Genomic DNA, 24,958 nt, shown 5'->3' on the forward strand with positions numbered 1-24,958 from the left:
TTGTTTGGTCTTTTAATGTATTATGAATATCTCAAATGTCATATGATTGATTTAGTCAATTCATTCAGAAGTTTGTGGTTGGTAGAAGTAAATTCTTTATCATATTAGTGGATTTCCAGGTGGACTCAGAATCCGTTTCTGCTGGTAAGGCTGCTATTGGAAGCTTATTAGGTGGCATCGGTTACTTCTATGGCCAATCAAAAATTGCTCTGTCAAGAACCCTTAATGTAAGTTACTTTAGTTTGTGATGGCCGTTATTGGATAGTATGCCACGGTCTAATATCATATAATGCACCATATGATAATCATTAGTTTAACAGTTATCTCTCATGTGCTTTATTTTGTCCCGGTAAAACATGCAATTTAGATGCAACTCAGAAAAATAAATAAAAGACAGAAGATTGCTAACTAACAAAGGACTGGATTCTGGCTAATAATTTCTTCAGTGCTTCTAGAAGTGAATTGTAGGCTGGAATAGAGATGTGCTGTCAGTTACTTTGTCTATAATTACTTATGCGTGTTGTTTGCCTTATTACGCTTAAGTTTCTAATCTGGACAGCGTGTCTCTGTTCCTTGATTAATTGCTACCAGTGGTTTTAGTTTTCCTTTTTTGCCAGCAGATTGCTTTCATTTGTACTTTAAATTAGTTTTCAGAAATTTAGGATTCAGATAAATATGCAGCGGCTTGTTTTCCTTTGCAGTTTAGGGAACATGTTGATTATGTATCATATTGGCCAGCTGAGCTTTATACAGCTGTACCAAGTCGGTCTTTCTTTCCAAGAGGATTTCTATGGGATGAAGGTTTTCATCAACTTCTAATCTGGTCAGTTTCCTAGCTAATGATGTCCTTCATGACCACATTTATCATAATTTTTATTATTTTATTGGTCTTGCATGAAATTGTCTTAAAGTGCTTTTGAGTGATTTGTTGTATTTATTTATCAAACAAATCGTCTGTAGTATGTAATTATACTTTATTTGTACTTATGAACATTAATCAGGCGTTGGGATATTCGTATTTCGTTGGATATCATCGGTCACTGGTTAGATTTGATGAACGTTGATGGATGGATACCACGTGAACAAATTCTGGGGGCTGAAGCATTAAGGTGCAGTATCAACTTTTTGTTTAAGTAACTACAGTAAATTTAATGTTTATATCTGCCTAGTGACACAGATTCTTATGTACTTGCAGTAGGGTCCCAGATGAATTTGTTCCTCAGCATCCAACAAATGGAAATCCTCCAACTATGTTTTTAGCATTAAGTGGTATATGTTAATGTTCCTTCCCAGTTTATCCCTTTATATTATCCTATTTTCTTTATAGCTATGACCTACAAGAATCATTATTTCAAAATGAAGGCAACCAATATGTTCCAATTTGTGAGTTCAAGCAAAAGCCATAGGCTAGGTCCACGATTATATCTTCTTCTCATTAAGAAGCGCGATGATTATGAACTTCCCATCTGGTTATTTTTTGTTTCATCGACTAACCTTTCTTTGTAACTTTCTTCTTATGATCTTGGTTATTAACTTAGCAATCATGCACAATTGGCTGTATTTTGTGATTCTTAAAATGTTTCAGGGTTATAAAGTTATGGAGAAGATTTGACAAGTTATATGAAGCATATCAATGAATATCACCTTAGATCAGAAACATGACTAACAATAGTTTATTGTGTTGAATACATGTTGAAATATTTTGGGAATGCTGGAAAGAAATCATTTAGGATTTGATACTATTTTCATTACTTGCATTTTCAGAGAAATCTAATCTGCAAACTAACTCAATCTATCCTTAAGAATGTAGACATGTTCATATGATTCTCTTTTCATTACTTGCATTCTATGATCATATGGGGCATGAAGATTTTATAAAGCTTATAAAATTTATCACTCCTCATCAGTTACATACTATAAAAATAAAACTTTCTGTTTATTCTTAGCTCTCCTTCCACCCTCCAATCTTTTTCTATTATGTCCTAACTCTTAACCAAAGTAGTTGAATATTTGTTTTTGTAGACATAATTACTGGCTTGAAGAATAATGAGTTCACTGCAAAGGATAGAAGTGAGATCTCTATGTTCCTAGAACGCTCCTTTGTTCGATTAGAAGCATGGTTCCAATGGTTCAATACAACTCAGTCAGGTATATACTATATGCATGTGTGATCTTTTTGAGTGCTGGAAATATATTATTTTCCTTTCTGATATTTTTATCAATTATCATCCCTATTAATCCAGGCAAACAAACGAGCAGCTACTACTGGCATGGACGAGATAACAGAACAATGCGTGAATTAAATCCCAAGGCATGATATGCATTCTTTCTCTTTCTGAAACTGTCTACAGTTTTAATCTTTGGCACAAGGCATATTAACTTGACCAAAAAATAACCTTTGGCATTCTTATAATGCAAGCTAATTAAGGAAACTGCATGTGAGATGTATTGATGTGTTGCTATTACAACAGGCTGGAACTAAATTGTTGATGTATTGTATCAACAGAGAATATAATAGGAGCAATTTTTCCAAAAGATTTGAGCCACTTGGATGGCTTTCACTGTTGTTACTTGAAATTTGAAACTCATAAACATGGACAGTGAAGGAGTCCGAAACCTGAATTTATTTTAATTAGCAGTTATGCCGTTCTTTGAACTATTACATCCAAGGATCACATGAAATAGCCATATGTGTTTTTGTCGATCAATCGTGATTTATGGAAACTTTCCTGATCCTGACCAAAGACTCATGCTCCTATGTAACATTATTTTTGGCCTTTTCAGTCACTGTCCTCTGGATTGGATGATTACCCACGTGCTTCACACCCAAGTGAAGATGAACGCCACTTGGATCTTAGATGCTGGATGTTACTAGCAGCAGACTGTATGCATTCCATTGAGAAGTTGTTGGATAAAGAAACCAGGCCTGGCAAGGTAAAATTTGTAAAATAAATGTAAGCATCATAAAGTTAAATCTTCAATTTAATGGACTCGATGAATGAAATGATGCAGAATTATGGATCTACTGCTAAATTGCTATCAGATCATGAGTTACTGAACCAGGTATTTACCTTTTCTCCCTCACTCATTTCTTCAGAGCTGGTACCATGATATTTTTACTTTCGTCTTTGCTGCTGGTGATGCAACAAAGGAGCAAGAGCAAACGACAGTTAAGATAAAGAGGAGAGGAAAAATGATAAATGAAAACGTAGCACATAGTTAGCAGTTACCGAGAATTTTGGATCTAATATAACAGATATAACAAATTACTATTTTCTAGATAAAGTCTTTTTTTTTTCTTTTCAAAACTAGTTCATAATTTTTTTTAAAGTTTTCCTTCAAAATAGATGTTAAGTTTTCCAGTTTGGAAAGCAAGGTTTAGCCTGACTTTTACAACTTAGATGATGAGAATTTCAAGAGTCTTGTCAAAATGCAGCGTTAATTTCTTCATCTAGAGTCTAGATCACCTTCAAGCTTATTATTATACAGTTACTAAGGAATGTGAACATCTTAGGCATCCCTTGCATATAAAATGCATGAATCGGTTGATTATAAACATACTGGACTTGCATGGAATAATTCTTCCCAATTGTGCATCCTGTAATGTAGTAGTCCAAGGAAGATTTTATGTTTATATTGGATAAATGGATAATTGATGCACTTTGATATGGTAAAAATAATCCAATTTTCCTTTTTGACTTGTGTTTACGAAAAGAAAAATGAAAGCAAACTATGCAGTTGATTCTAATCAAATGTTTGCTTGGTGACACTAAAGTCAATTGGTTGCTACTATTATTATGCCCATGCCTAATTTTTGTTTCATGTCCATCAGATGCATTTTGATGATGCTTATGGTGCTTACTTTGATTTTGGAAATCATACAGAAAAGGTATACTGCCTTGTAATTTATCTATAGTATCAGGTGCCTTACTTCGCAAGATAACAATGAATGGGTTTTTCGTTCAAGTCTGAAAAATGAGATCATCTCACAAACTTAACCATGCTAGGCTCAACTAAAATGGAAAGAGATGGAGACTGGACAAAATTATGCTTCTCGTCAGCTTGTTCGGGATGTTTCGAAGAGGCCTGTATTAAGATTCGTTCCTCACATTGGTTATGTTAGTCTGTTCCCATTCATGGGGAGAATCATTCCACCTGTAAGTAATGCGTGTTAATTCTGATATTGCTAAGTTAGTCATTGTTTGAATGATTTACCAATTAGATGCATTTTTTAATATTACTGTCTCATTTAGGGATCATGGATTCTGGAAAAGCAGCTTGAACTCATTTCAAATAACAGCCTCTTATGGACTGACTATGGACTACGTTCTCTTGCCAAAACAAGGTCTACAACCTAGGATTTAATTTAATTTGAGTGACCTATTCTTATGTTGATTTTAGTGCACTAAACATGAGATTATTTTTATTCCGCAGTTCCATGTACATGAAACGCAACACTGAGCATGATCCTCCGTATTGGAGAGGTCCTATTTGGATAAACATGAATTACAGAATTCTTTCAGCGCTCCATCATTACTCCAAAGGTATATCTGCAGATATTCCACTTCATTCAGTGCTTCTTGAAACTAATCTGTAGATTGAATTTTGCAGAGAATGGACCATATCAGGACAAAGCCAAAGCTATTTACACAGAATTGAGAAGCAATTTAATTAGGTATTGTTTGATTTTCTTTGACAGTGATGGAATCTTATTTATTTAAAGTTATTGGTTGATTGTTAAAACAATGTATTTCCCTGATATTGCAGAAATATAGTACGTAATTATCAAGAGACTGGATTTTTTTGGGAGCAGTACGATCAGGTTAAAGGCAAGGGAAAAGGAGCACGTCCATTTACGGGTTGGACATCACTTGTAGTATTAATCATGGCAGAAGCATATGGAACAATATAGAATAAAGACCTTGGAGAGGGTATGACGTACACAAAGGCAGATTATTAAATTTGCAGCGTTGTAGTTGAAATGTTAAATTAAATTTATAGATTCCAGAGATAATTAGATTTTCATAGCAACCCAAACCCCAATAGTTAGAAGAGAGGAATGGATTATGTGTGTGTGGTTGAATATTCAAATGGTAAAGGGGGAAATAATGAATGTCCCAACCTATCAGTTTCTGTTACCAAGTTATGTTGGTTTTTTTGTTTCAGTAATGAGAAAAGAATGAAGACCAGACTGTATCATTTAAGAATACAAAGGCTAGAAAAGCAAGTTCAGATTGAATTCCCATCTTCAGTTGTTCTTGTTCCTGTGCTCTCAGCCATTATAATCTCCAAATCTTGTATGTATCAATTCTAAACACTGCCGCTGTAAGAACTGTTCGCATAAAAATATTAGATAGAGTTCTGTTTTCTTTATTGTTTTTGTTTTTGTGTACACCAGACATAAGGGTAAGGGTATAGCATGATAAAACGAACGCAAGCATAAGCTCTATTAAAACCTCTCATATGCATATAATTCCAGGGAAACAACAGTCATCATTATCTAACTTTTATAAATCAGTCAAATACAACTGATTTGATCATTTCAATCACATTGCAATTAGATAGACATAAAAAAAAAAAAAAAAAAAAAAAAAATTAATGCTGCAGCCAAAATTGTGGTCGCAAACTTTTTTCATAACCCTGTACACTACAATCATATTAAAACAACATAGAACTGTAACTCCATTGCCAACTCTATCAAGGTCTTCAGTTCAGATGCAGTAAACCCTTTCAGGCCTTGATAGTTACACTGCACAAGCACAAACCAGATGGTTTTATATCAGTAGTTCCCCACTCACACCCCGGCTCTGCATTTGGATCATACAACAAAGTCCTATATGTAGGATCTTCCTTCAGTGAAAACAGCAAAAGCTTACCATTCAGTATCCCAAATCTAAAACCAACACTCGAACTCCCTGTCAGAGGTACTGGTACCGTTTTCCATGAATTATCATCTGGATTGAATATCGATAACTTCCGTTGATTCTTCCACTCCATACAGAACAACTTCTTTTCTAGTACTGCATGAGCAGTTACCATAACACACCCATTTTTCATCTCACACCAACTATGATTCTCAGGGTCGTAAATATCAACAAACTTAGAATTTCCAATCGTGAAGCTTGACCTTCCACCCATCACATAGAGCTTCCCCTCTAATCCACAGGCAAAGCAACCCCATCTTGGACGACGTAGGCTCTCAATCACTGTCCACTTGTCAGTATCCGGATCATAAACCTCAGCGCTGGAGAGACTGTCACCTTCTGCTCCATATCCTCCAACAGCATAAACCAAGCCATTGACTTCTGCACAAGCAAAGTCGTACCGAGCCACATTCATGTTTGACAATCGGGTCCAACTGCAATATCATTTACAAATGTAAATATACCAATGCTGAAAGACATAAGGACTCATTTGAATAATATATTGAGATGATTTACTTGAATCGCATAATACAAACATACCTGTCGAGGTTAGAATTATATTGGTAAACCTCTGCTGAAACAGAAACAGTTCCATCAGTTGATGAATAGCCAGCCATAACAAGAAGCTTTCCGTTAAGAACCACAACCCCAAACCCAGCCTTCCTTGGACCAGGCATTGGTGGAAGAGATCGACGGTTATGACCAAATGAATCCATAACCTCCCAATGACTTCCTTTTCCTTCACTATCAGCTGTTAAGATGTAAAGCCATTCCTCAAGCAGCCCAGCCAACTTTCGCACGGTTATGAATTCCTTGCTTTGAATAAAGCATTTCCATCTCTTACAGACGCCGCCCATAGCTAGGAAGTTAGAACGAGGCACGAGTGCAAGGCAATGCTTTGAAATATCATCAGGGAGCCCAGAAAGAATAAGGCTGTCATCATCAACAACATCATGTACAGCCTCAGACCTCACACTATGACCACCTTTCAAAAGAGATGGCTTCTCTTGATTCACCATATTGGAAAAACACATATTCTTCTCTGAAAATCTCTTCTTGACAGCCACAAAACCAGGCATTTTTTAACCAGCAATTACACACAATAAATCAAGAAGTAGTGAATATTTTTCTGCAACCAATCAATCAACCAAACAATGTGAAAATGTCTTGTTGAGTATCAACCAGTATAGGTCATTTGAACATGCCAAGCCTCGGCCAACCGTAACTTTCACTCTCTTCAAGTTTCATATCGGCTGAATAAATCAACTAATAGGAGAAAAAAAGGTAGCGTAAGATTTTAAAAAATGAGATAAACAACTTAATTAAACGCTTATAGCATAAACATTTATCATATAAGTGCTTATATATAAGTTATTTCTATGACAAAGGATAAAATAAAGTCAAACAATTTTCATAAACTGTCCAAAAGAACTTATGAAAATAAACTAAACACGAGGGACATGCCGTAATCTATTTCCATAAGCTCTTCAAATAACCTCAAAAGTGCTTATGCATGTAGATAAACTTAAATAAGTCGATCCAAACAGCCCATAAATATATTCAATTGGAAAAGAAAAACATAATTTAAAAAATGAATCTGCAGGATTTAACATAAACTAAAAACACATCGCTGATCAATTTTACATCACTGGGACAAGAATGTGTATATTAAATAACTGTAAACAATATCATCATCTAAAAGGTAAAAGACTAATAATTTGACATCAAAGAAAGATCCAGCTTTCAGAATGATCATAAACACTTATGATCTCAGCATTAGATAATGAAATAGAATAACAAAGTGATCAATTCTGATAAGATATATACTCCATAAATGTTAGGCCTGGTTGTATTAATTGCAACGATAGATAAAGTTTTCAGGATAACATCAATGGATAAATAAGCAAGAAATAAATAAAGGATAATTGTGATCTATTTTGAATGAAGGAAAAGAAGAAAAGAAGAGGAACTTACAAGAAGAATGAATGGTAAATGGAAATGAAATGCAATGGAATATATAGATAGATAGATAGATAAATGGTGGTGCTGTAATGTAGTAAAGTATGTAACGTAAAAATGTAATGTAAGATAAGAATGAGAATGAGAAATATATTTATAGGAATTTGGAGTCAAAACACAAAACGGTCGGAGACAGGATAACACTGACACAACAAAACCACGTCATAATATCTTTTCACCCTCGTGTATCTGAGTAGTATGTTCTGTTCTCTTGTTATGATAACAATCAACTCAAGATAAGATAACTGTTTTTATTACCCACTTGGGAAGCTAATAAACAATTTTAATCATTATTTTCTCTCACCCTAATACAAAACAATTTTTTTTTTTTTTGTTACACATGGTCTTAATAGAGCAGTGATATTTATACAACTATATAGGACAACTTTGATAACAATTTTCATTTCCTCTCTTTTTATTTGTTCAAAATAATAGAGAGAGAAAAAGAAAGAGAAAGAATAAGAATATGAGTTTTTCTATTTACACCCCATGTTTTTTTGGTTACATCCAAATTTTATTAAATTTTTTTTAAATACCAAAATTGCCCTTTTATATAAATTTTCTTAAAACCCTAATTTTATTCATTGTCAATGAGTTTCACCCTCTTTCACCCCATAAAGGGATCGATCAAACAATTTGATATTCAATATCAATCTCCATGAAAATTAAAGAGTGAATCAAAATATTTTTCATCCATACTCAATTGGATATAAGTAAGTGAATTTCTTCTTCTATTTGTTAGTTTCAATTTTTTTCCTTCAACTGCACTGATGCACTGTACGATTACGGTTTTAATTTACATTGGCAAGGTTAACTTAAATTCAGTTTAAGTAGGTTCATGTAAACTAAGTTTACATGAACCTACTTAAATTGAGTTAACATGAACCTACTTAAACTGAGTTTACATGAACCTACTTAAACTGAGTTTACAAAATCGCAGAACTGTGAATAGCAGAACAAGGAAAACACAAAATCAGAACTGAGAACCCATAACAAAAAAAACACAATCGATTGAAGAACAACACTTGCTAACCTGATTTGCTTCGAATTTTCTTTGAAATCATGAATGGACGTGAGAAAGTATGGTTTTGAAAATCTTCGCAGAATACAATCGATCGATTGGAGAATTATGATTTTGGAAGAAGGGTTTTGGGGTGTAACAAAAAAAGAAGGAATAGGCTTTTTGAAAATCAAATTTTATAAAAGGATAATCTTGTCATTTTGGGGTGCAACCATGATTAACTAGGGTGCAAGTAGAAAAACTCTAAGAATATAATGTAAGTATGAGAGAGAAAATTGTCAATGGTTTTCAAAGTGATTGTATAAATATTGTACTTCTCAAACTAAAAGTGTCCCCACAAAAAAAAATATTTAAGTAAAATTGTATTTTGTCTGATGTCGAATATGGTACCGTGTTTAATGTGTCCAAATAAGATAGCTCTCCCAGTATAGTTTAAGACATTTTTACATTGTAATTGCAAGTAATTAACTCTTAAATCTTAACCTACTGTAAAATTACTTTCTTTACATAAATATTTTTTTTTGACAAGTTATTATTTTAACTAATATTTTTGACAAAATTTGTTCCAAAAAAAAATTATGTTTGAAGGAATCATTGACAAATTATTGAAATGTACTTTTTGAAGTTGTAACGTCTTTTCTTATATAAACTACAGTACATATTTAGATTAAAAAAATTGAGGAGACGTATTTAGATTTATAAATTTAAATATTTTTGAGAACACTATAAAAAATGATACACACTCAATGAATAATATAATTAACATACCCGTAGTGTTAAAATAAAATTAAGGGAAAAAAAGTCAAAATTAGAGATAACAATAAAAATAAAAATAGGCACCGGCACAGTTAAAAATTACATTAATTCGAATGACATATGAAAGATAATATCTTAAAGTCTTTAAGTTAAAAATAATAATTATACCAGTACTCACTGTGTTCCTTTTCAGTTTTTGTTTAAAAGTTTTTTTATACATACCTTGAAAATCAATAAAATATCCGTTTTTTTTAATAAAATTAGTTGTAATTTTTTTTCATAGTATCCATCCACAACTATTTATTATTTTCTTTCACCTATTTTCTCTTGTTTTTTGGTAATAGAAGAAAAGGAGAAACAAAAAGAAGCAGGAAAAACAATTGCTTTCTAGGGAAGGAGTTTTTCAAATCATATATGCAAGTATAGCAGTAGCAAGTTCCTCCACCAACGGGGAATTGGAAAATTGGTCCTAATTAGTGTGCTTTTGGATTTTAGCATATTAATTTTCTTCTCTAAGTATGTTACAATTTCACACTCTAGTTTTTACTTACAAAACACTTACGAACTCATATAAAAGGTTAGGTTGAGTTGAGTCACTTCATCTACTCACTTTAGGGTGTGTTTAGAGTTTAGAGCAATGAGGGAGTCTGAGATATTTATAAAAAACAATAGTTAATGTTGATTTAGCTTTCAAAGTTAAAAATCTATATTCTTCATTTTGCACGATTTAGCTAAATAATTTTTTTTTTTACAAGTTGGCTAAATAAATGCACGCTAATTAGGACCAATTTTTCCCACGCAATTTAAGCACAATTGACTAAGAATAGAAAGTGCCTATTGAAATAAAATAAGATAAAAAAAATTGAAAAAAAAATGATGATCGTTGACATTTTAGTTGTGTAGTTATTTAATTTGATGGATGCCATAAGATCGACGCAATCGGATTTATCTCTCTATTACAGCTCAGCCAAAAATGCGTTTACCTAATTACTTTTTTTTTTTGGAAGATACCTTTCTCCTTGAAATGAAATAGATAGATTTCATTCTCATTAATCAATGAAGGGTAAATAATTGCACAACACAACATAGATAGATATATTCTCTCAAAAAAAAAAAAAAAAAGATAGATATATGTATCTAATCATCTATTCCACCATTTATATTAGAAGTTAGTCTAAAAATTCTCGCATCATCCATCAATCAAAACTAACATATTAATAAAAATGATTGATACTAACTATAACTACTTTTAAAATTACATAAAAGTAGTTGTGATTTGTGGCATTGTAAATTTTCACACTGATAATATACAAAAATTAGCCTCTATTATGAGCATGCAAACATAAAATGATATTTTTATAATAACACCAAACAATTTATTATGTACACTATTAAATGTTCCTTTAACACCACAGAAGATTAAAACATTTTTATAGCATTTTTTTCTTCCATAAAAACATATTATAATATTTATTATAACGTTGTCCTATTAGAAGAACTAAGATTTTGGTTTAGGCTTGCAATTAAGACGCGTCACTTAATCAGAACCAATGGCTCCAACCAAGAATCGGAATAATCTTTGATAGCATAGCAGAGGATCAGGCAAGACCACATATTTGAAGCATGGACTAGTAGCCATATCATTATCCTATATAAATTAATTTCAGAGTATGGTTCAACTTAATGAAAGTGACTATGACCCATAATTTTGGGTGTAGTAATCATACCATGTGTATGGTGAACAATGCTTCCCAATTTATTGGACGTTGTGTGCTCCTATTAACATCAACTACTCCCTCTTGATCGGACTATTTTCGTCGTTGTAGATTGTGAGCTAGTGCTATGATTGGGCGAGAAAGTTAAACAGAAAACAAAAAATCTCATTTTCTCTAATTTAAGTGTGAAAAGAAAAATTATGACTTTTGTTTGTGGGATATCTTGTTTGCAATGGTGGAGGCAAAACCCTCTAGCCAAATAGGACTAGTAGCCAGGCCAACCAAAGTTCTTAAAAGAAAATTACGTTGTTGCATATAGAACTCAAATTTGAATTTGTGATTGCATCTTATTAAACTAGAAGGATATTATGTCTTCTCATTCCAACACTCCAAAATTCCAAACTGAGTTTACTTTATACTATTCAGCTGTGTGCCAACAATTGGTTGCTAATATGTAAGCAAAATAATAAAGGATACACCTATATCTTATCTCATTATAAATAAACTAATTGGCTGAATTTGATGTGACTGCTAAAATTAGTACTATATCCCAACCACAACTAGGGCAATTCCCCTAGTGTCTTTTCTATCCCCTTCAAGTAAGAATTGACAGTTGTAGATCCCTTCTTGTGGTTCAAATGAATAATAATGATAATCACGAATACCATTTCAGAGGTGATTTGAAGAATTATTCAAATAAGCATGTGGTGGAAGTCTACCATGTTGACGGGTATACATTGAGATGATTGTTCTATAGACATATTTATGAAGGAAAAAAAACTGATCAGAAGTTACGATCCGATCCGATCAGAGTTTACACACAAAAAAAGCCGATTGAAAATTAAGACCTAATCGGTTAAGCAATTTAAGGGGTCTATTCAACAACCATAGTATGTTGAAGTGTTCAATGAGCCAATTCCCCAACCCATTTATCATTTTCATGAAGAAAAAAAATATTAATAAGTCTTCCCTTCCACTCCCCCTCACATCACAAGTACTCTTCCAAACAAGGTGAAGGTTCATCATTTTCCTCCCTCCTCACACCCCAAAGCCCACCCCTATCTTGCCCTCCTAACCCCCTCAGAAAGTCTAGATAAGTAGTCAAATCAATATTTCAAAAAACAAAAAGTGATATGAAACATGTTTAATACTCCCTCCGTCCCTAATTATAAGACCCTTTTGAGAATTTTTTTTGTCCCTTATTATAAGACCCTTTTGTTATTTCCAACTACATTAATTATTTCTTTACATACATGCCCTTGTTTATTATACATCTTTTTCTTCAATCAACAATAAATAACATGTTGAAAACATAAAATAACCTTCTTTTTTAAAGGATAAAATTGTAAAAACAATAGTGATTACAAACAACTTTAATACAAATATCCACTATCTTAATTTCCGTGATTTTGGCAAAAGGGTCTTATATATAGAGACGGAGGGAGTAATAACTACAGCTGCCCCCAAAAAAAAAAGTTCACTCTGTAAATGGCACAGGCATTCTGAATATGTTTCATACTACATTCATCATATAACAGCATCAAAATACCACTAGTTAAAATTTAAGAAATTTTCCCATCCAACCCTCCTAATTTTAGTGAGCGAACAACCTCATTAATGGGTTCAATTTAATTTTGGCTGCTCTAGTTGGGTAGTAGCAGATGCAAAGTTGCAGTCAATATATCATTCCAGATTATTTCAGGCTGCCTCGCTAAAGTTATCGATATCACCGACTCATTTTGTAATTTGCAAAAAACACCACATGTCTACATTTTTCAAAAAGGTTCCACCAAACATACAAAAGGAGTGATGGCAAAGTGTGAAGAATACATTACAAAGTGAGCACTAAAACGAGAAAAGTTTCTCGATTTGTATATGTAACAGAAGCTACAAGAATCCTCTTGGTTAAGATATAAAACCAATTTCTTTGAAAACCATAAACAGTAACAGTTATATATGCCAACCCAATTCAGTAAATCAGCACCGAAGGGCGAAGGGGGCTAGTGCTACACTAAAAGTGAGCACTGTTAGAGAAGGCAGTACTTTGAGTAGCTCAAATCATTTAGCAATAAGTTATGCTAGGGACCGACTTTGAACACCAACAAGAATCAGAAGACAAATGTTAGTCTGCCCCATTATATTATCAAATATCTAAAAGAGATGAAAAGAAGAGAGAAAAAAAAAAGCATAAAGGTAAATGCCAATCGAGACAAGCAATGTCGAAAAGAAAACAATTATATAATTGTACTCTAAGAAGTTAAGTACATTGTATTGTGCAGAAGGAAATGCAAATTTCTTTCGAAGCATCAACTTCAAACTTTAAATCACTAAGTACCAACATAAGCAACAAAAAAATAAACCTACTTTTTAATGGATTTTTTCTTTGCAGCTACATTCGAAGATGGTTCTGGCTTTGGATGCTTTTCTGCTTCGCTCGGGTCTAACCACTTAAGAGGATGATGGTTGAAGAAGGGCCAATTGGGAATAGTGACTAATGTGGTGAGAATAACACCACCAGCATATATGAGGATCATTGTTTGGAAAGAAGCCGTGATATATCCAGCTCCAAACGCAATCACAGCAAATGCTAGCAGCAGTATCTGCATCAGTTGCTCTGCTAGCTTTTGACCTTCCCAATCCATCTAATCCAACAAAGACAATCAAGAGAAAACACTTAACCACTAAGAAATGAATGCCAAAAACATTACTTTAAAAAAAAAAAAAAACACAAAACACAAGGAATATTTAAAGCCATGAAAAGGGTTATACATTTTTTTTACGGTAAAAAAAAACTTCATTCAAATGCTAAAATAGCGAGGGTACAATCAAATTGGTTACGAGGTGAGACATTCCCCATCCATATTTTGAAAGCCAAATACATGTTATCAATACACATAAAAATTTCAGAAAGCAAAAGTAAATTAACAAACCAAACTCTTTCATTTGTGAAAGGGGTTATACATGTTTATGATGTCCTTACATCTAATACTTAAGATTGCATTTACTGATAAACAGCTTAAATCACAAACGTATATAATATAAGTACTTATGTATAAGCTATCTATTTCTATAGCAATAGACACAATAAAGTCAAACTGTTTTCATATAAACAACAAGTTATTTTCACAAACTATCCGAGAGAGCATATGGAAATAAGCTGTAAAACAGCTTATGGACATAAGTCAGTCCAGTTTTAAAATGCTTATAACTAGATCTATTATGGCGATATTATGTTATTAAAATTTTTAAAAAAAAATAAAAAAAAATATCAAAATTGAAAATCAGTGTGTACCTAAAAGCTGGTTGTGAAAGCGTATAAAAAGGGAATATGCAATGAAAATTGGAAAAGAAAACGAAAGTAAAAACGGAGTGTGATGATACCTTATGAGAGAGAAACGGAGAAGAAGGAAGAAGGTGGTGGTGTTGATCGATCGAATTCAATTCAATGTCTTTATGAATTTTAATCTCAGCTTTTCTTACCCTTTCTAACTTAACATTAGATATACGTAATGTTTTTACTCTCTGCCAATTAAAATTATACACGTCGATTATTACACGTAATGTCTTTATGTTTTTACCGTTCCGTAATTCCAAAAATTGGCTCCGCAGCAAAATTGCTGCAACATATAAATTGTTTCTTTCCCTCAAAAAAATAAAAAATACATTGTCTCTTCATCTTTCCTAAAAAAAAATTGTTTCTAAATTATAACCGATGGATTATTATTTTTAAATATTTGCTATTTTATCTGTGTTTACATTTATAATCTACAACTCATTTTTAATCCACTCAGCTCTTCGCCAAGATCTAATTTAACTTCTTCAAAGTATATTATCTATTATTGTTGAATGAAGTTGGTTTTAAAGCTTTTTGTATTTTAAATGAGGTTGTTTGCAGTTTGTTTTTAATCCTACATTACTCAAAAAATTTGACATTGAGTAACTTAAATATTCATTGTTAAAGATTTAACAAGATAAAAATTAAAAAAAAAACATATTTTTTCAAAAAAGATATGTCAAAAATGACTTTTACGATGAGTTATTCAAATATGTTCTCATTTTAAGCATTTTTTTATTTTATCATAAAAAAATCATAACAAAATTAAAAAAAAAAATACTTTTAATTTTAGAATGGTCACTTTTCTCACTTTTACTTATATTGCATTTGTTCACGGTAAACATATTTCGTAGAAATGTTAAAATTGTTTTCTTTGATGATGATTTTAAAGAGACATTTAACATAATACATTCACAATCTATTTGGGGTTGGCTTAGTGGTTGACTTGAGATTTTGAAGTGTGCTTGCTTTTCTCAAGGTCTCAGGTTTGATTCTTATAGTGTCAATTTCGGCGGGCAAATCCATACAGTACAGGCTTAGAACGGGGTCTCCGCAAGTGGACGGTAGAATTGGTCCATTCGAATTAATCGATCATTGAATCGGATATTGAGTTTTCAACCAAAAAAAAAACATAATACATTCACCCGGTGTTTTTCATAATCCAAAGAAAGTTTGTAAGTTAAAAAAATGCCCCCATGAACTTAAACAAGGTCTAAATTTCAATGCAATATACACAAAATGAATAATTAACTTTTAAGATAAATGATGTTTCTAAAATCATTTTAGAATATTTTTTTTCTTTTGAGACAAAAACTATATACCGCTAAAAGTTGTTCTAAAATGATCGTTCAATATCATTTCTCCAAATTTTAATATCCGGCTTCAAAAAGTGTGAAATGAACCTACCCTGCGTTTTGATGTCTCAAACTCCATTGTGACCATTTTCCATCCATCATTTGTGTTTCCTCTGTTTGTGTCATAAGCTTCTAATAACTCTTGTATGCAATATTCAGTCGCGAACTGCACATACCTTCCCATGTTATGGTTACAAATGGTTCAGAGATTAACACTTGTTTGAAATTTAGACAATTCAATCCAAGCAGACCATAAGATAGTACTTATGGTTTTAAAAAATTGTAATGGTTCTAGTTGTATTGAAATTGCCGAAAATAGCTAACAAATGTGCTGATGTGCCACAACTGCGGCTGCAATATGGTCCCAACAACCACAATGTGCTCATAGACTTTAAATTCAAAACATATGATTAAAGTGCTTAAACCAAATCTAGATCAAGTGAATAGACATTTTAATTAGCCCTTAAAGTAAGCGTTAAGTTCATCTTCAAATTTACGAAATAGGAACTTAATACCTTAATTGAAAAGAAGAAAAAAAAAGCAATTAATTCATTCCTTCAATCAAAGTGTATTTTAAACTAAATTTTTGTCATCACAAACAATGCCAATGAAACTGCACCCCCGCCAACAACACAAAATTGACATGTCAGCGATGTACAGAAACAGTGACATTGGGACAACAATAAAATGCCTCATGCATATTCACTTTGTTAAAGTTTCAGTTCACATGTGATGTTAATGTAGAACAAGTTCACATATGTTAATTCCTTTGGTGGCAATGTGGGACTAAAAACACTTTTTACTTTCTTTCTACTCCTCACACCTCACTTGCCACTCACTTGTAATAATATTACTTGCAGTTCCATATGCAAAGCTTTTGTGCTGCTAAATTAAAATCATGTTTGGGAGTTCAGTATTCTGTTTAAATTGCCAAACCTAGTATCAAGATCCAGGTTCAATCAAGATGACATCAAGTTCAATTTCATAAAGTGCAATCAATGTTTTACAAGTCTGATGGAGAACAACTTTGCTATGTCGGAACGGTACTATGATAAAAATCTAGTGGCTATGGATCCATTTTAGATGAATATTTTGTTGAGCCAACAGAAGAAAAGAAATAAAAAAATCAAAAGTTGAACGTCAAAGACCCTTAAGAGATTTAGATATCATATCATTAATCAAAACCTTATTTTATTAGGTAAATAAGCCACATCCCTTATATATTCAACATTTAGTTCATTGATAGTCGACCTGATATTAACCACTCACACTTGAATCCAACACTTAAATGTCAAAAACAACAAGCATTGAAATATTGTTAGCGTGTTTATAGGCATGACTTAATCTTCAATGGCAACATCTCCAAATTATTAGCTGAATTCAAGGAGAATGTTACGACACAATTTGAAATACATGGATCTGATATCTTACTTATTGGCCACTGAGGTTAAACAAATGTCTGAAGAATTCTAAAATGAAAACTTGTAAACCAATCTTACAAAGATTAAAGCTTACAAAAGGTGGGGGTAACCTTGTCAATGCAACTAATTTCATAGGTTTAAAGGAAAATATAAGATATTTAACTACAACAAGACCTTACATATCTTACACATTGGGATGGTAAATTATGAATTAATGTCGACAATCTAATTAGCAAACAACAAAATGGATTAGAAGATATATTAAAGGTGTAATTGTGATGCATTTGAAGTTAGCACCAGCTGATCAGCCCTCAAGTGATGTGAAATACATGAGAAAGTACCATTACTTATAAACAAACATAATTCTGATGGTCCTTACCAAGCTAAATTCTTGTTGATATTCACTTTGCTCAAGCACAAATTAACGATCAGATTCGCAAGAAGATTGATAGCTAAGAAAGCAAATCTGCATTATTAATATAAAAATCAAATCACCATAACAATAGACTTATGGACCTAAGGCTTCAGATTCAAAAAAGAATAATAAAACTACTTTTTAATGGATTTCATCTTTATAGTTACATTCGCTTTGGATGCTTTGAATCACACCTCCGGCATATGTGAGGAATGATGATCATTGTTTGGAAACAAAAAAGAGAAACATGATTATGGTGGACCAACGTTGATACCGGAAAGAATTTTGAACTCGGATGTTACCATGAAAATAGTGCTAGCCAGCACTATCACCATGGTATGCGCTACAAGAGGTGGCAGAATACACATAACACAAACAGACAGTAACATGTTTGATTCTCTTTTCAAAAACTATTTTTAATTTTTAAAAACTAAAACACAGTTTTGAGAGGAGATTCTAACAAGCCTACATATGAAACAGTGTTATTGACAGTTATTTAAAACAAGTTAATGAATGCAATGTTTCTTTGCAGCGATGTGGGACTACAAAGCATTGTTTATTTCTACTATCTACTCTCCAATTCCACCCTTAACTTGCTACTTTAAATAATATCGGTTCCACTTAGTTGCAGTTCTATAATCAAATTGTACACCCATGGTGTTTGTCCTTTAACCATTTTGTCTAAGCATTCTCATAATCATCACTGTTACAACAATTTTGCATTAGCAGTTCCATTTAACTTTCTTATTTTTTATTGCACTTTATTATTAACAATTTGAGAAAGAAAAAAAATACAATTGTGATAAACATTGCGATAAATAAAACTACAAACAGTAAAAACAAATAGTGAATGGGGGTTTTAGGAAGGATAAATTTATAATTAATGAAGTACAAAATTTATCATATACACGTAATTTTTACTCGCTTCCTATTAAAACTATACACATGGATCAATGTTTCACTCCATTTGAATTAACATCTTTACCCTTCCGTTAGTTCCAACAAAATTCAATTCAAATGTCACCAAAAAATCTCTCCAACATAGAAATTGTCTCTTTTTTTAGGGTCTCAAATGTTTGTTCAGTTGTTAATGGACACAAATTAGTCAGATAATTGAGTTTGATTTTTAGGTAAGATAATTTTTTGCTTATTTTACTTTTTTCATGATCGAATTTTAGATTATCAAGTCTCTTTCTCTAAAAATCGAAAAATTAACAAAATAAATGTCCTTCGCGATTATATCTGGCTAACCTATTTTCAAGTATATAATGGATATCTTTTCTTATAAAAAAGTTATATAATGGATAGCTTATAGTTTATAACCTTTCAAAAAAAACTTATAGTTTATAATTTCATATGATCAAGTAACAAATTTTTCTCATGAATTTATAATGTTTTTTTATAAGTGTGTCGTGTTTTTTGATAAGCTACTTTAAATAACGTTTGAGATTATAATATACTCCATTTGATCACATTTATAAATAAATTTTCCTTTTCACATTCATTAAATAATTGTTTATTTGGACTATATTATAGTTCAGATACATAAATATTCAATAAATTTGAAAAGGTAAAATTTTCTTATAAATGTGATCAAATGGAATATAACTTATCAATTTTTTTCTCTCAATTTTAACCTGTTATCTTAATTGAAAAAAATAAAAAAATTCTAAAAATATATTTTCATGTCATTTAATATTCATCAACTAATTCAACAACTACCCCTCTCAAAAAGCTAATTCAACAACTAATTTGATCAAATATTACAAATTCAATTCACTTGCGTATTAGTCATCTATTTTAAGTGTGTCGTCTATCAATCAGTTTATCACATATCGGCTAGTTTTTACCAAATTACCAAACAAAGTTTAAATATTAAATTTTGTGTTAACATTCTTATATTTAATTCATTTGCGCATCCCCATAGAAAATACTAACAGATGTTCTAAGAGCACACATGTTAATGGAAAATAGAGAAGTTTTGACATTCAGTAACATATATATTCATTGTTCTTTTCGGCAATTATATATTCATAATTAAAGATTTTTAACATAATAAAAATTACTTTTTTTTTTTCAAAAAGATATCTTTCGAAAATTACTTTTATGGTTTTAAGCATTTCTACAAAAATTATCAGCCAAAAAGTGAAGTTATTATCTTTTGGCAAATGTTAATTTGTGCCTTCAAGGACACATGCTTGTTTTTTGATAAGCTACTTTAAATAACGTTTGAGATTATAATATACTCCATTTGATCACATTTATAAGTAAATTTTCCTTTTCACATTCATTAAATAATTGTTTATTTGGACTATATTATAGTTCAGATACATAAATATTCAATAAATTTGAAAAGGTAAAATTTGCTTATAAATGTGATCAAATGGAATATAACTTATCAATTTTTTTCTCTCAATTTTAACCTGTTATCTTAATTGAAAAAAAATAAAAAAGTTCTAAAAATATCTTTTCATGTCATTTAATATTCATCAACTAATTCAACAACTACCCCTCTCAAAAAGCTAATTCAACAACTAATTTGATCAAATATTACAAATTCAATTCACTAGCGTATTAGTTATCTATTTTAAGTGTGTCGTCTATCAATCAGTTTATCACATATCGGCTAGTTTTTACCAAATTACCAAACAAAGTTTAAATATTAAATTTTGTGTTAACATTCTTATATTTAATTCATTTGCGCATCCCCATAGAAAATACTAACAGATGTTCTAAGAGCACACATGTTAATCGAAAATAGAGAAGTTTTGACATTCAGTAACATATATATTCATTGTTCTTTTCGGCAATTATATATTCATTGTTAATTTGTGCCTTCAAGGGCACATGCTAAGAAACTTATTATGGAAATATGCGGATCAAAAGTCGTGCATTCAACTTCTTAAAAATTAACATATTATGTTTTCCCAATGTAAATTTGCTCTTTTTAGGTTGCTTTACATGTAGTCTTAGGATATACGCATGACCCTTATCTTTTTTATGGTTGAAAGAAAAAGAAAAAAAAAGCTTGTTTTTATCTTCATAATTGGTGACTTAGTTTTTTACATTGAAAAAAATGATCTCTACAACTCTGGAGTGATGCTTATAGTTAGTCTCTGAAAATGAAGTTGTTGAAGAAGAATTGGAGAAACACAAGATATTGTTTATTGGGTTATGGCGAATTTCTGTGATCGCGAAAGTGTACTAAACATTCTTGATGATAGAGTTGCATCATCAAAGTGTGTTGAAGATGTATTAAAAGATTGCTACTAAGTTCACTGCTAAGCTTCCAATTTTGCGTCCTGCAAGGAGAGATGTTGTCAAAAGGCTTATTGATACTAAACCTTGCAAGATGAAATCTCAAGAATGTGATCTTGAGAAAGATATAGTGTCTTTTCTCTAGTAGTTTTTCTGCTAATAATGTAAATTCTTAAAGATATTTTCCAATTGAAATGAACTTTTGTAGCCTAATTGCGGTTTATTGTATAATAATTATGTCTTGAGAGTTGTTACAAATATATAACATCTAGGTCATTTTTCTTGGTTGTTTTTTTGGCATTGCTATTTTTTTTTTTTTTTTTTTTGCATTCTTATGTGTTTTTGATAGAGTTGCTATCATATTTTCAAAATGGAACAACTATACCTGAATTTTTAGGGGAATGTTGCATTCACCCTGTTAAAATAATTGGCTCAATTATATTTTTGATCTTTAAATTATTTTTAGGTTTTTTTTTACCTTAAGTTATTTTTAGGTTTCATTTTGGTCCTTTAACTTTAAGTTATTTTTAAGTTTCATTTTGGTCATTTAATTCTATTTTGTTTCACTTTGTTATCTTAAGTTACAAACATTATACATTCTGGTCCTTTAAAAAGATTTTGTTTCGCTTTGGTCCATAAGTTATAAATGTTGAACATTTAGTCCCTTAATTTCATATATTATAACATTTTAGTTCCTGATAAGAAGCACTAAAGTGTCTAAGGTTTTAATTTTTTTTTTTAAAGTGTAACTTAAAAGATCAAAATATCTGATATTTGTTAGTCAAGTGATCAAAATGAAACGAAAAACATTGACCAAATTTGTAGTCTTGCAGGATCAAAATAAAACAAAGCAAAAATTAAGGGACCAAAACGAAACCTAAAATTAACACCAAAAAGTATAATTTAGCCTAAATAATTTTATATATTAGATTATTTAGTGAGGGTAAGTTTAACTCTGTGTTTCAGTAGGTACATTTTGAGAAAAAAAGATTGATGGGGGAGAGAGGCTCGAACTCTCGACCTCAGGATAACTCTTAGCTATGAGACCTACACACTAGCCAACTGCGCCACCACCCCATTTGTTTACATATATACAATAAAGTAATGATATTTTAACAACTATTTTGGTATAATTTTTGGGACAACTTTGTTGTTCTCTCTTCTTATTGATCAAAAACAATATATATATATATATATATATATATATATATATATAGAGAGAGAGAGAGAGAGAGAGAGAGATAGAATACGAATCTAATGTAAGTATGAGAGATAAAATTGTTCAAAAGTTGTACAAAAATGGTTGTACAAATATCATTTCTCTATACTATAATAATAGAGTGGTGATAGGTATACATACTTAGGTGGCATACCACTTTGTACCACCCTTAGGGATATGATCCCCTCCTGCTTTTAATATCATGTTGTATGTCTTGTGCAATTCTAGACTGTTGGATTGATCTAAAGGTTGAGACACAAAGAGGGAAGAGAAAATTAAGGGAGAGAGAAAAGTCTATCCTATTCATATTTTCCTTCAATTTTCGTGGGCTTTCTTTCTCAATCCTCTCTCTTCTTCTTCAACAGGTTCCATAGGAACTATAGCCACAAATAATCTCTCACTTTGAGTTTGTCGTATAAAATATCTCACTTTGAGTTTGTAAAACAAGCAATCACATTTTTTTTTCTGAGTTTCAGTTTTATCCGCCTACTCTTTAATAATGCAGCCCTCATCAAAACTTGTGATCCTTTGAGTTTAAATTGTATCTTAGAATACACCACCAAAGCTAGTAGATTACCACTGTTAAAGCTGCAATTCAAATGAAATTGAATATTGCAAAATTCCATTCTAAATTTTATTCTCAAGAGTGCGTGGAGCAATATCTTCATGATATTCCAGTATTCCCTATTTCATTATAAAACTTGCCAAACAGACATTATTACCATAACTTCTAACCAATTTCCTCCACCATATTACCATAACTCTCTCCTTCTTTCTCTTCTCGGACTGTTTTCTCCCTTTCTCTAGCTCTTCCCCGACCATCCCTCCACCTCATGGCCGCCAGAGACATAGATCTGAAAGAAAGAAAAAAGGCCAGTGGTGGTTAATGGTGATGGACGGAAATCAAATCAAAACGCCGGTAGAGATGGACGAACGGTGGAGATGGAGAATAAGGGGTTGTGGGTCGATGATGGGTTACAACTGCACGGCGGCGGCGATGGCGATCTGAGAACGGCGGCGACAGTGGTCTGTCGAGAGAGAAGAGGAAGCATATTATTAGAAAGAAGTAGTGGATTAAAGAGTATGTGTGGTTTTGAGGTGAAACTACTTAGATGCCCATGCCACATAGGATGGTACATGAGTGGTACAAATAAAAGGGTGTCAATGCATATTTTCCCATGCTAATATGAGTGAGTACCCGTGCAACGTACGGGAAACAATCTCATGAATTTATATGTTGTTTGATATTAAAACGATACAAACTTGCATGAATACGGATATTTGTTATCTATATGTCATGTAACAACGTGGTTATTGTGAACGTGTTAAAAACCATAAATATTATACAACGAAAGTTCCACATATATCCATGGATAAATCCATTACAAAGTATCGGTCGATTCTAAAGAGGAGTAGCAAACAATGATTGTCAATGATAGTTTTAACACCTTTGTGGCTCCATCTGTAACTACAAAATAAAATAAAAGAGAAATATTAATGAATATATAGAATACAAATATTAATCATAATATGATTTATGCATACAATATAAATAGAAACATAAATCAATTACCTATAGTTTGAAAAATATAAAACTTTGGACTTAAATCAAATACCTCTAACCTCCCGTATTTGAGGAATATAAAACTTTGAACTTAAATCAAATACTTAAAACCCCGTGTTTGTGGAATATAAAACTTTGGACTTAAATCAAATATCTATGTACTAAACTCAAAAGTGACCATATATCTAATGCAGGAGATAGTTTGTCAAGATCTACTAAATTGTGTTCTTGAACTTCTACTAAACTAATCACCTATAGTATAAATGAACAATCACAAAATGAAAATGAGAAAATATCTCAAGTATTGTTAGGTAGATTTACATGAGTAAATCATTGTTTGTTTATCTAATTTTCAAGGTTTTATTCATGTCAAGTGAATGACTAATGACTAAAAGATAGAAAAAGGGGTACCTTTTCATAAAGGTCTTATGAATATTAATTCCCATGATTAAAGAGCACATGAAATCATCCATTTGTACATATCAACATCCTTGAATTCTTTCTTCACTAAACTACCGTTACATGAAATAAGGGAGTAACGTCAAGGTAATACTACTTCAAGCTACATAAGAAATATGAATAAATCATTGCAATTCATGAAGCCTACCATAAAATTATAACCTCTTATAAATGCTCGAGAAGATTTATTTTTAAACAATACACTGTCCGGTCACTATTATAAGCAAAAAAAATCATTTTAGGTTCATTCATTAAATTATGTATGTGGTTTATAATAAAGACCATATACATCATTAATTGAAAGAATATAAAATACAAAGTTTTGCTTATAATTATAACCGGAGAGTGTAATCTTATTAATAACAACAAAACACCGTGCATCCAAAGTACATGTATCATGAAATTTACAAACATTAATTGGTAGTTTCGGGAAAATTTTAAAATTCAAAATTTGAAAGTTGAGTGAAAAGATGGTACATTTTGAGAAAAAAAGATTGT

The 24,958-nt window shown here is 31.6% G+C and overlaps 3 protein-coding genes across 3 annotated transcripts in view; 1 reads left to right on the plus strand and 2 right to left on the minus strand.

The window, feature by feature from the left end:
• LOC25501732 (mannosyl-oligosaccharide glucosidase GCS1) overlaps positions 1 to 5,368 on the plus strand; it is a 40,049-nt gene extending 34,681 nt beyond the window's left edge. Inside the window, exons 9-22 of the mRNA XM_013591101.3 lie at positions 120 to 227; positions 702 to 823; positions 1,002 to 1,109; positions 1,196 to 1,269; positions 2,023 to 2,148; positions 2,244 to 2,311; positions 2,785 to 2,934; positions 3,013 to 3,063; positions 3,833 to 3,889; positions 4,008 to 4,157; positions 4,254 to 4,345; positions 4,435 to 4,544; positions 4,612 to 4,675; positions 4,768 to 5,368. Of these exons, the coding sequence (XP_013446555.1) occupies positions 120 to 227; positions 702 to 823; positions 1,002 to 1,109; positions 1,196 to 1,269; positions 2,023 to 2,148; positions 2,244 to 2,311; positions 2,785 to 2,934; positions 3,013 to 3,063; positions 3,833 to 3,889; positions 4,008 to 4,157; positions 4,254 to 4,345; positions 4,435 to 4,544; positions 4,612 to 4,675; positions 4,768 to 4,912 (1,425 nt within the window). The 3' untranslated portion in view covers positions 4,913 to 5,368. The remainder of the gene's footprint in view (positions 1 to 119; positions 228 to 701; positions 824 to 1,001; positions 1,110 to 1,195; positions 1,270 to 2,022; positions 2,149 to 2,243; positions 2,312 to 2,784; positions 2,935 to 3,012; positions 3,064 to 3,832; positions 3,890 to 4,007; positions 4,158 to 4,253; positions 4,346 to 4,434; positions 4,545 to 4,611; positions 4,676 to 4,767) is intronic.
• Positions 5,369 to 5,473: 105 nt separating this feature from the next.
• On the minus strand, positions 5,474 to 8,054 carry LOC25501733 (F-box/kelch-repeat protein At1g67480). The gene is made up of 3 exons (XM_013591102.3): positions 7,899 to 8,054; positions 6,465 to 7,190; positions 5,474 to 6,358 (listed from the first exon to the last, which is right to left on the minus strand). The coding sequence occupies exons 2-3, from the start codon at positions 7,001 to 7,003 to the stop codon at positions 5,731 to 5,733; spliced, it is 1,167 nt and encodes a 388-aa protein (XP_013446556.1). The 5' UTR covers positions 7,004 to 7,190; positions 7,899 to 8,054; the 3' UTR covers positions 5,474 to 5,730.
• Positions 8,055 to 13,652: 5,598 nt separating this feature from the next.
• LOC25501734 (probable signal peptidase complex subunit 1) lies at positions 13,653 to 14,971 on the minus strand. Its single transcript, XM_024773644.2, has 2 exons — positions 14,817 to 14,971; positions 13,653 to 14,077 (listed from the first exon to the last, which is right to left on the minus strand). Exon 2 carries the CDS (start codon positions 14,075 to 14,077, stop codon positions 13,796 to 13,798), a length of 282 nt encoding a protein of 93 aa, XP_024629412.1. The 5' UTR covers positions 14,817 to 14,971; the 3' UTR covers positions 13,653 to 13,795.
• Between the last annotated feature and the right edge of the window lie 9,987 nt (positions 14,972 to 24,958).

Source organism: Medicago truncatula, chromosome 8, assembly GCF_003473485.1.
Source record: "Medicago truncatula cultivar Jemalong A17 chromosome 8, MtrunA17r5.0-ANR, whole genome shotgun sequence".
Taxonomy (NCBI): Eukaryota; Viridiplantae; Streptophyta; class Magnoliopsida; order Fabales; family Fabaceae; genus Medicago; species Medicago truncatula.

Excerpts from the sequence above, each read along its gene's own strand:
- LOC25501733 (XM_013591102.3), bottom strand. The coding sequence starts at position 7,003 with ATGCCTGGTTTTGTGGCTGTCAAGAAGAGATTTTCAGAGAAGAATATG. Across the intron at positions 6,359-6,464 it reads TATAATTCTAACCTCGACAG|TTGGACCCGATTGTCAAACA; the intron begins GTATGTTTGTAT and ends ATGATATTGCAG.
- LOC25501734 (XM_024773644.2), bottom strand. The coding sequence starts at position 14,077 with ATGGATTGGGAAGGTCAAAAGCTAGCAGAGCAACTGATGCAGATACTG.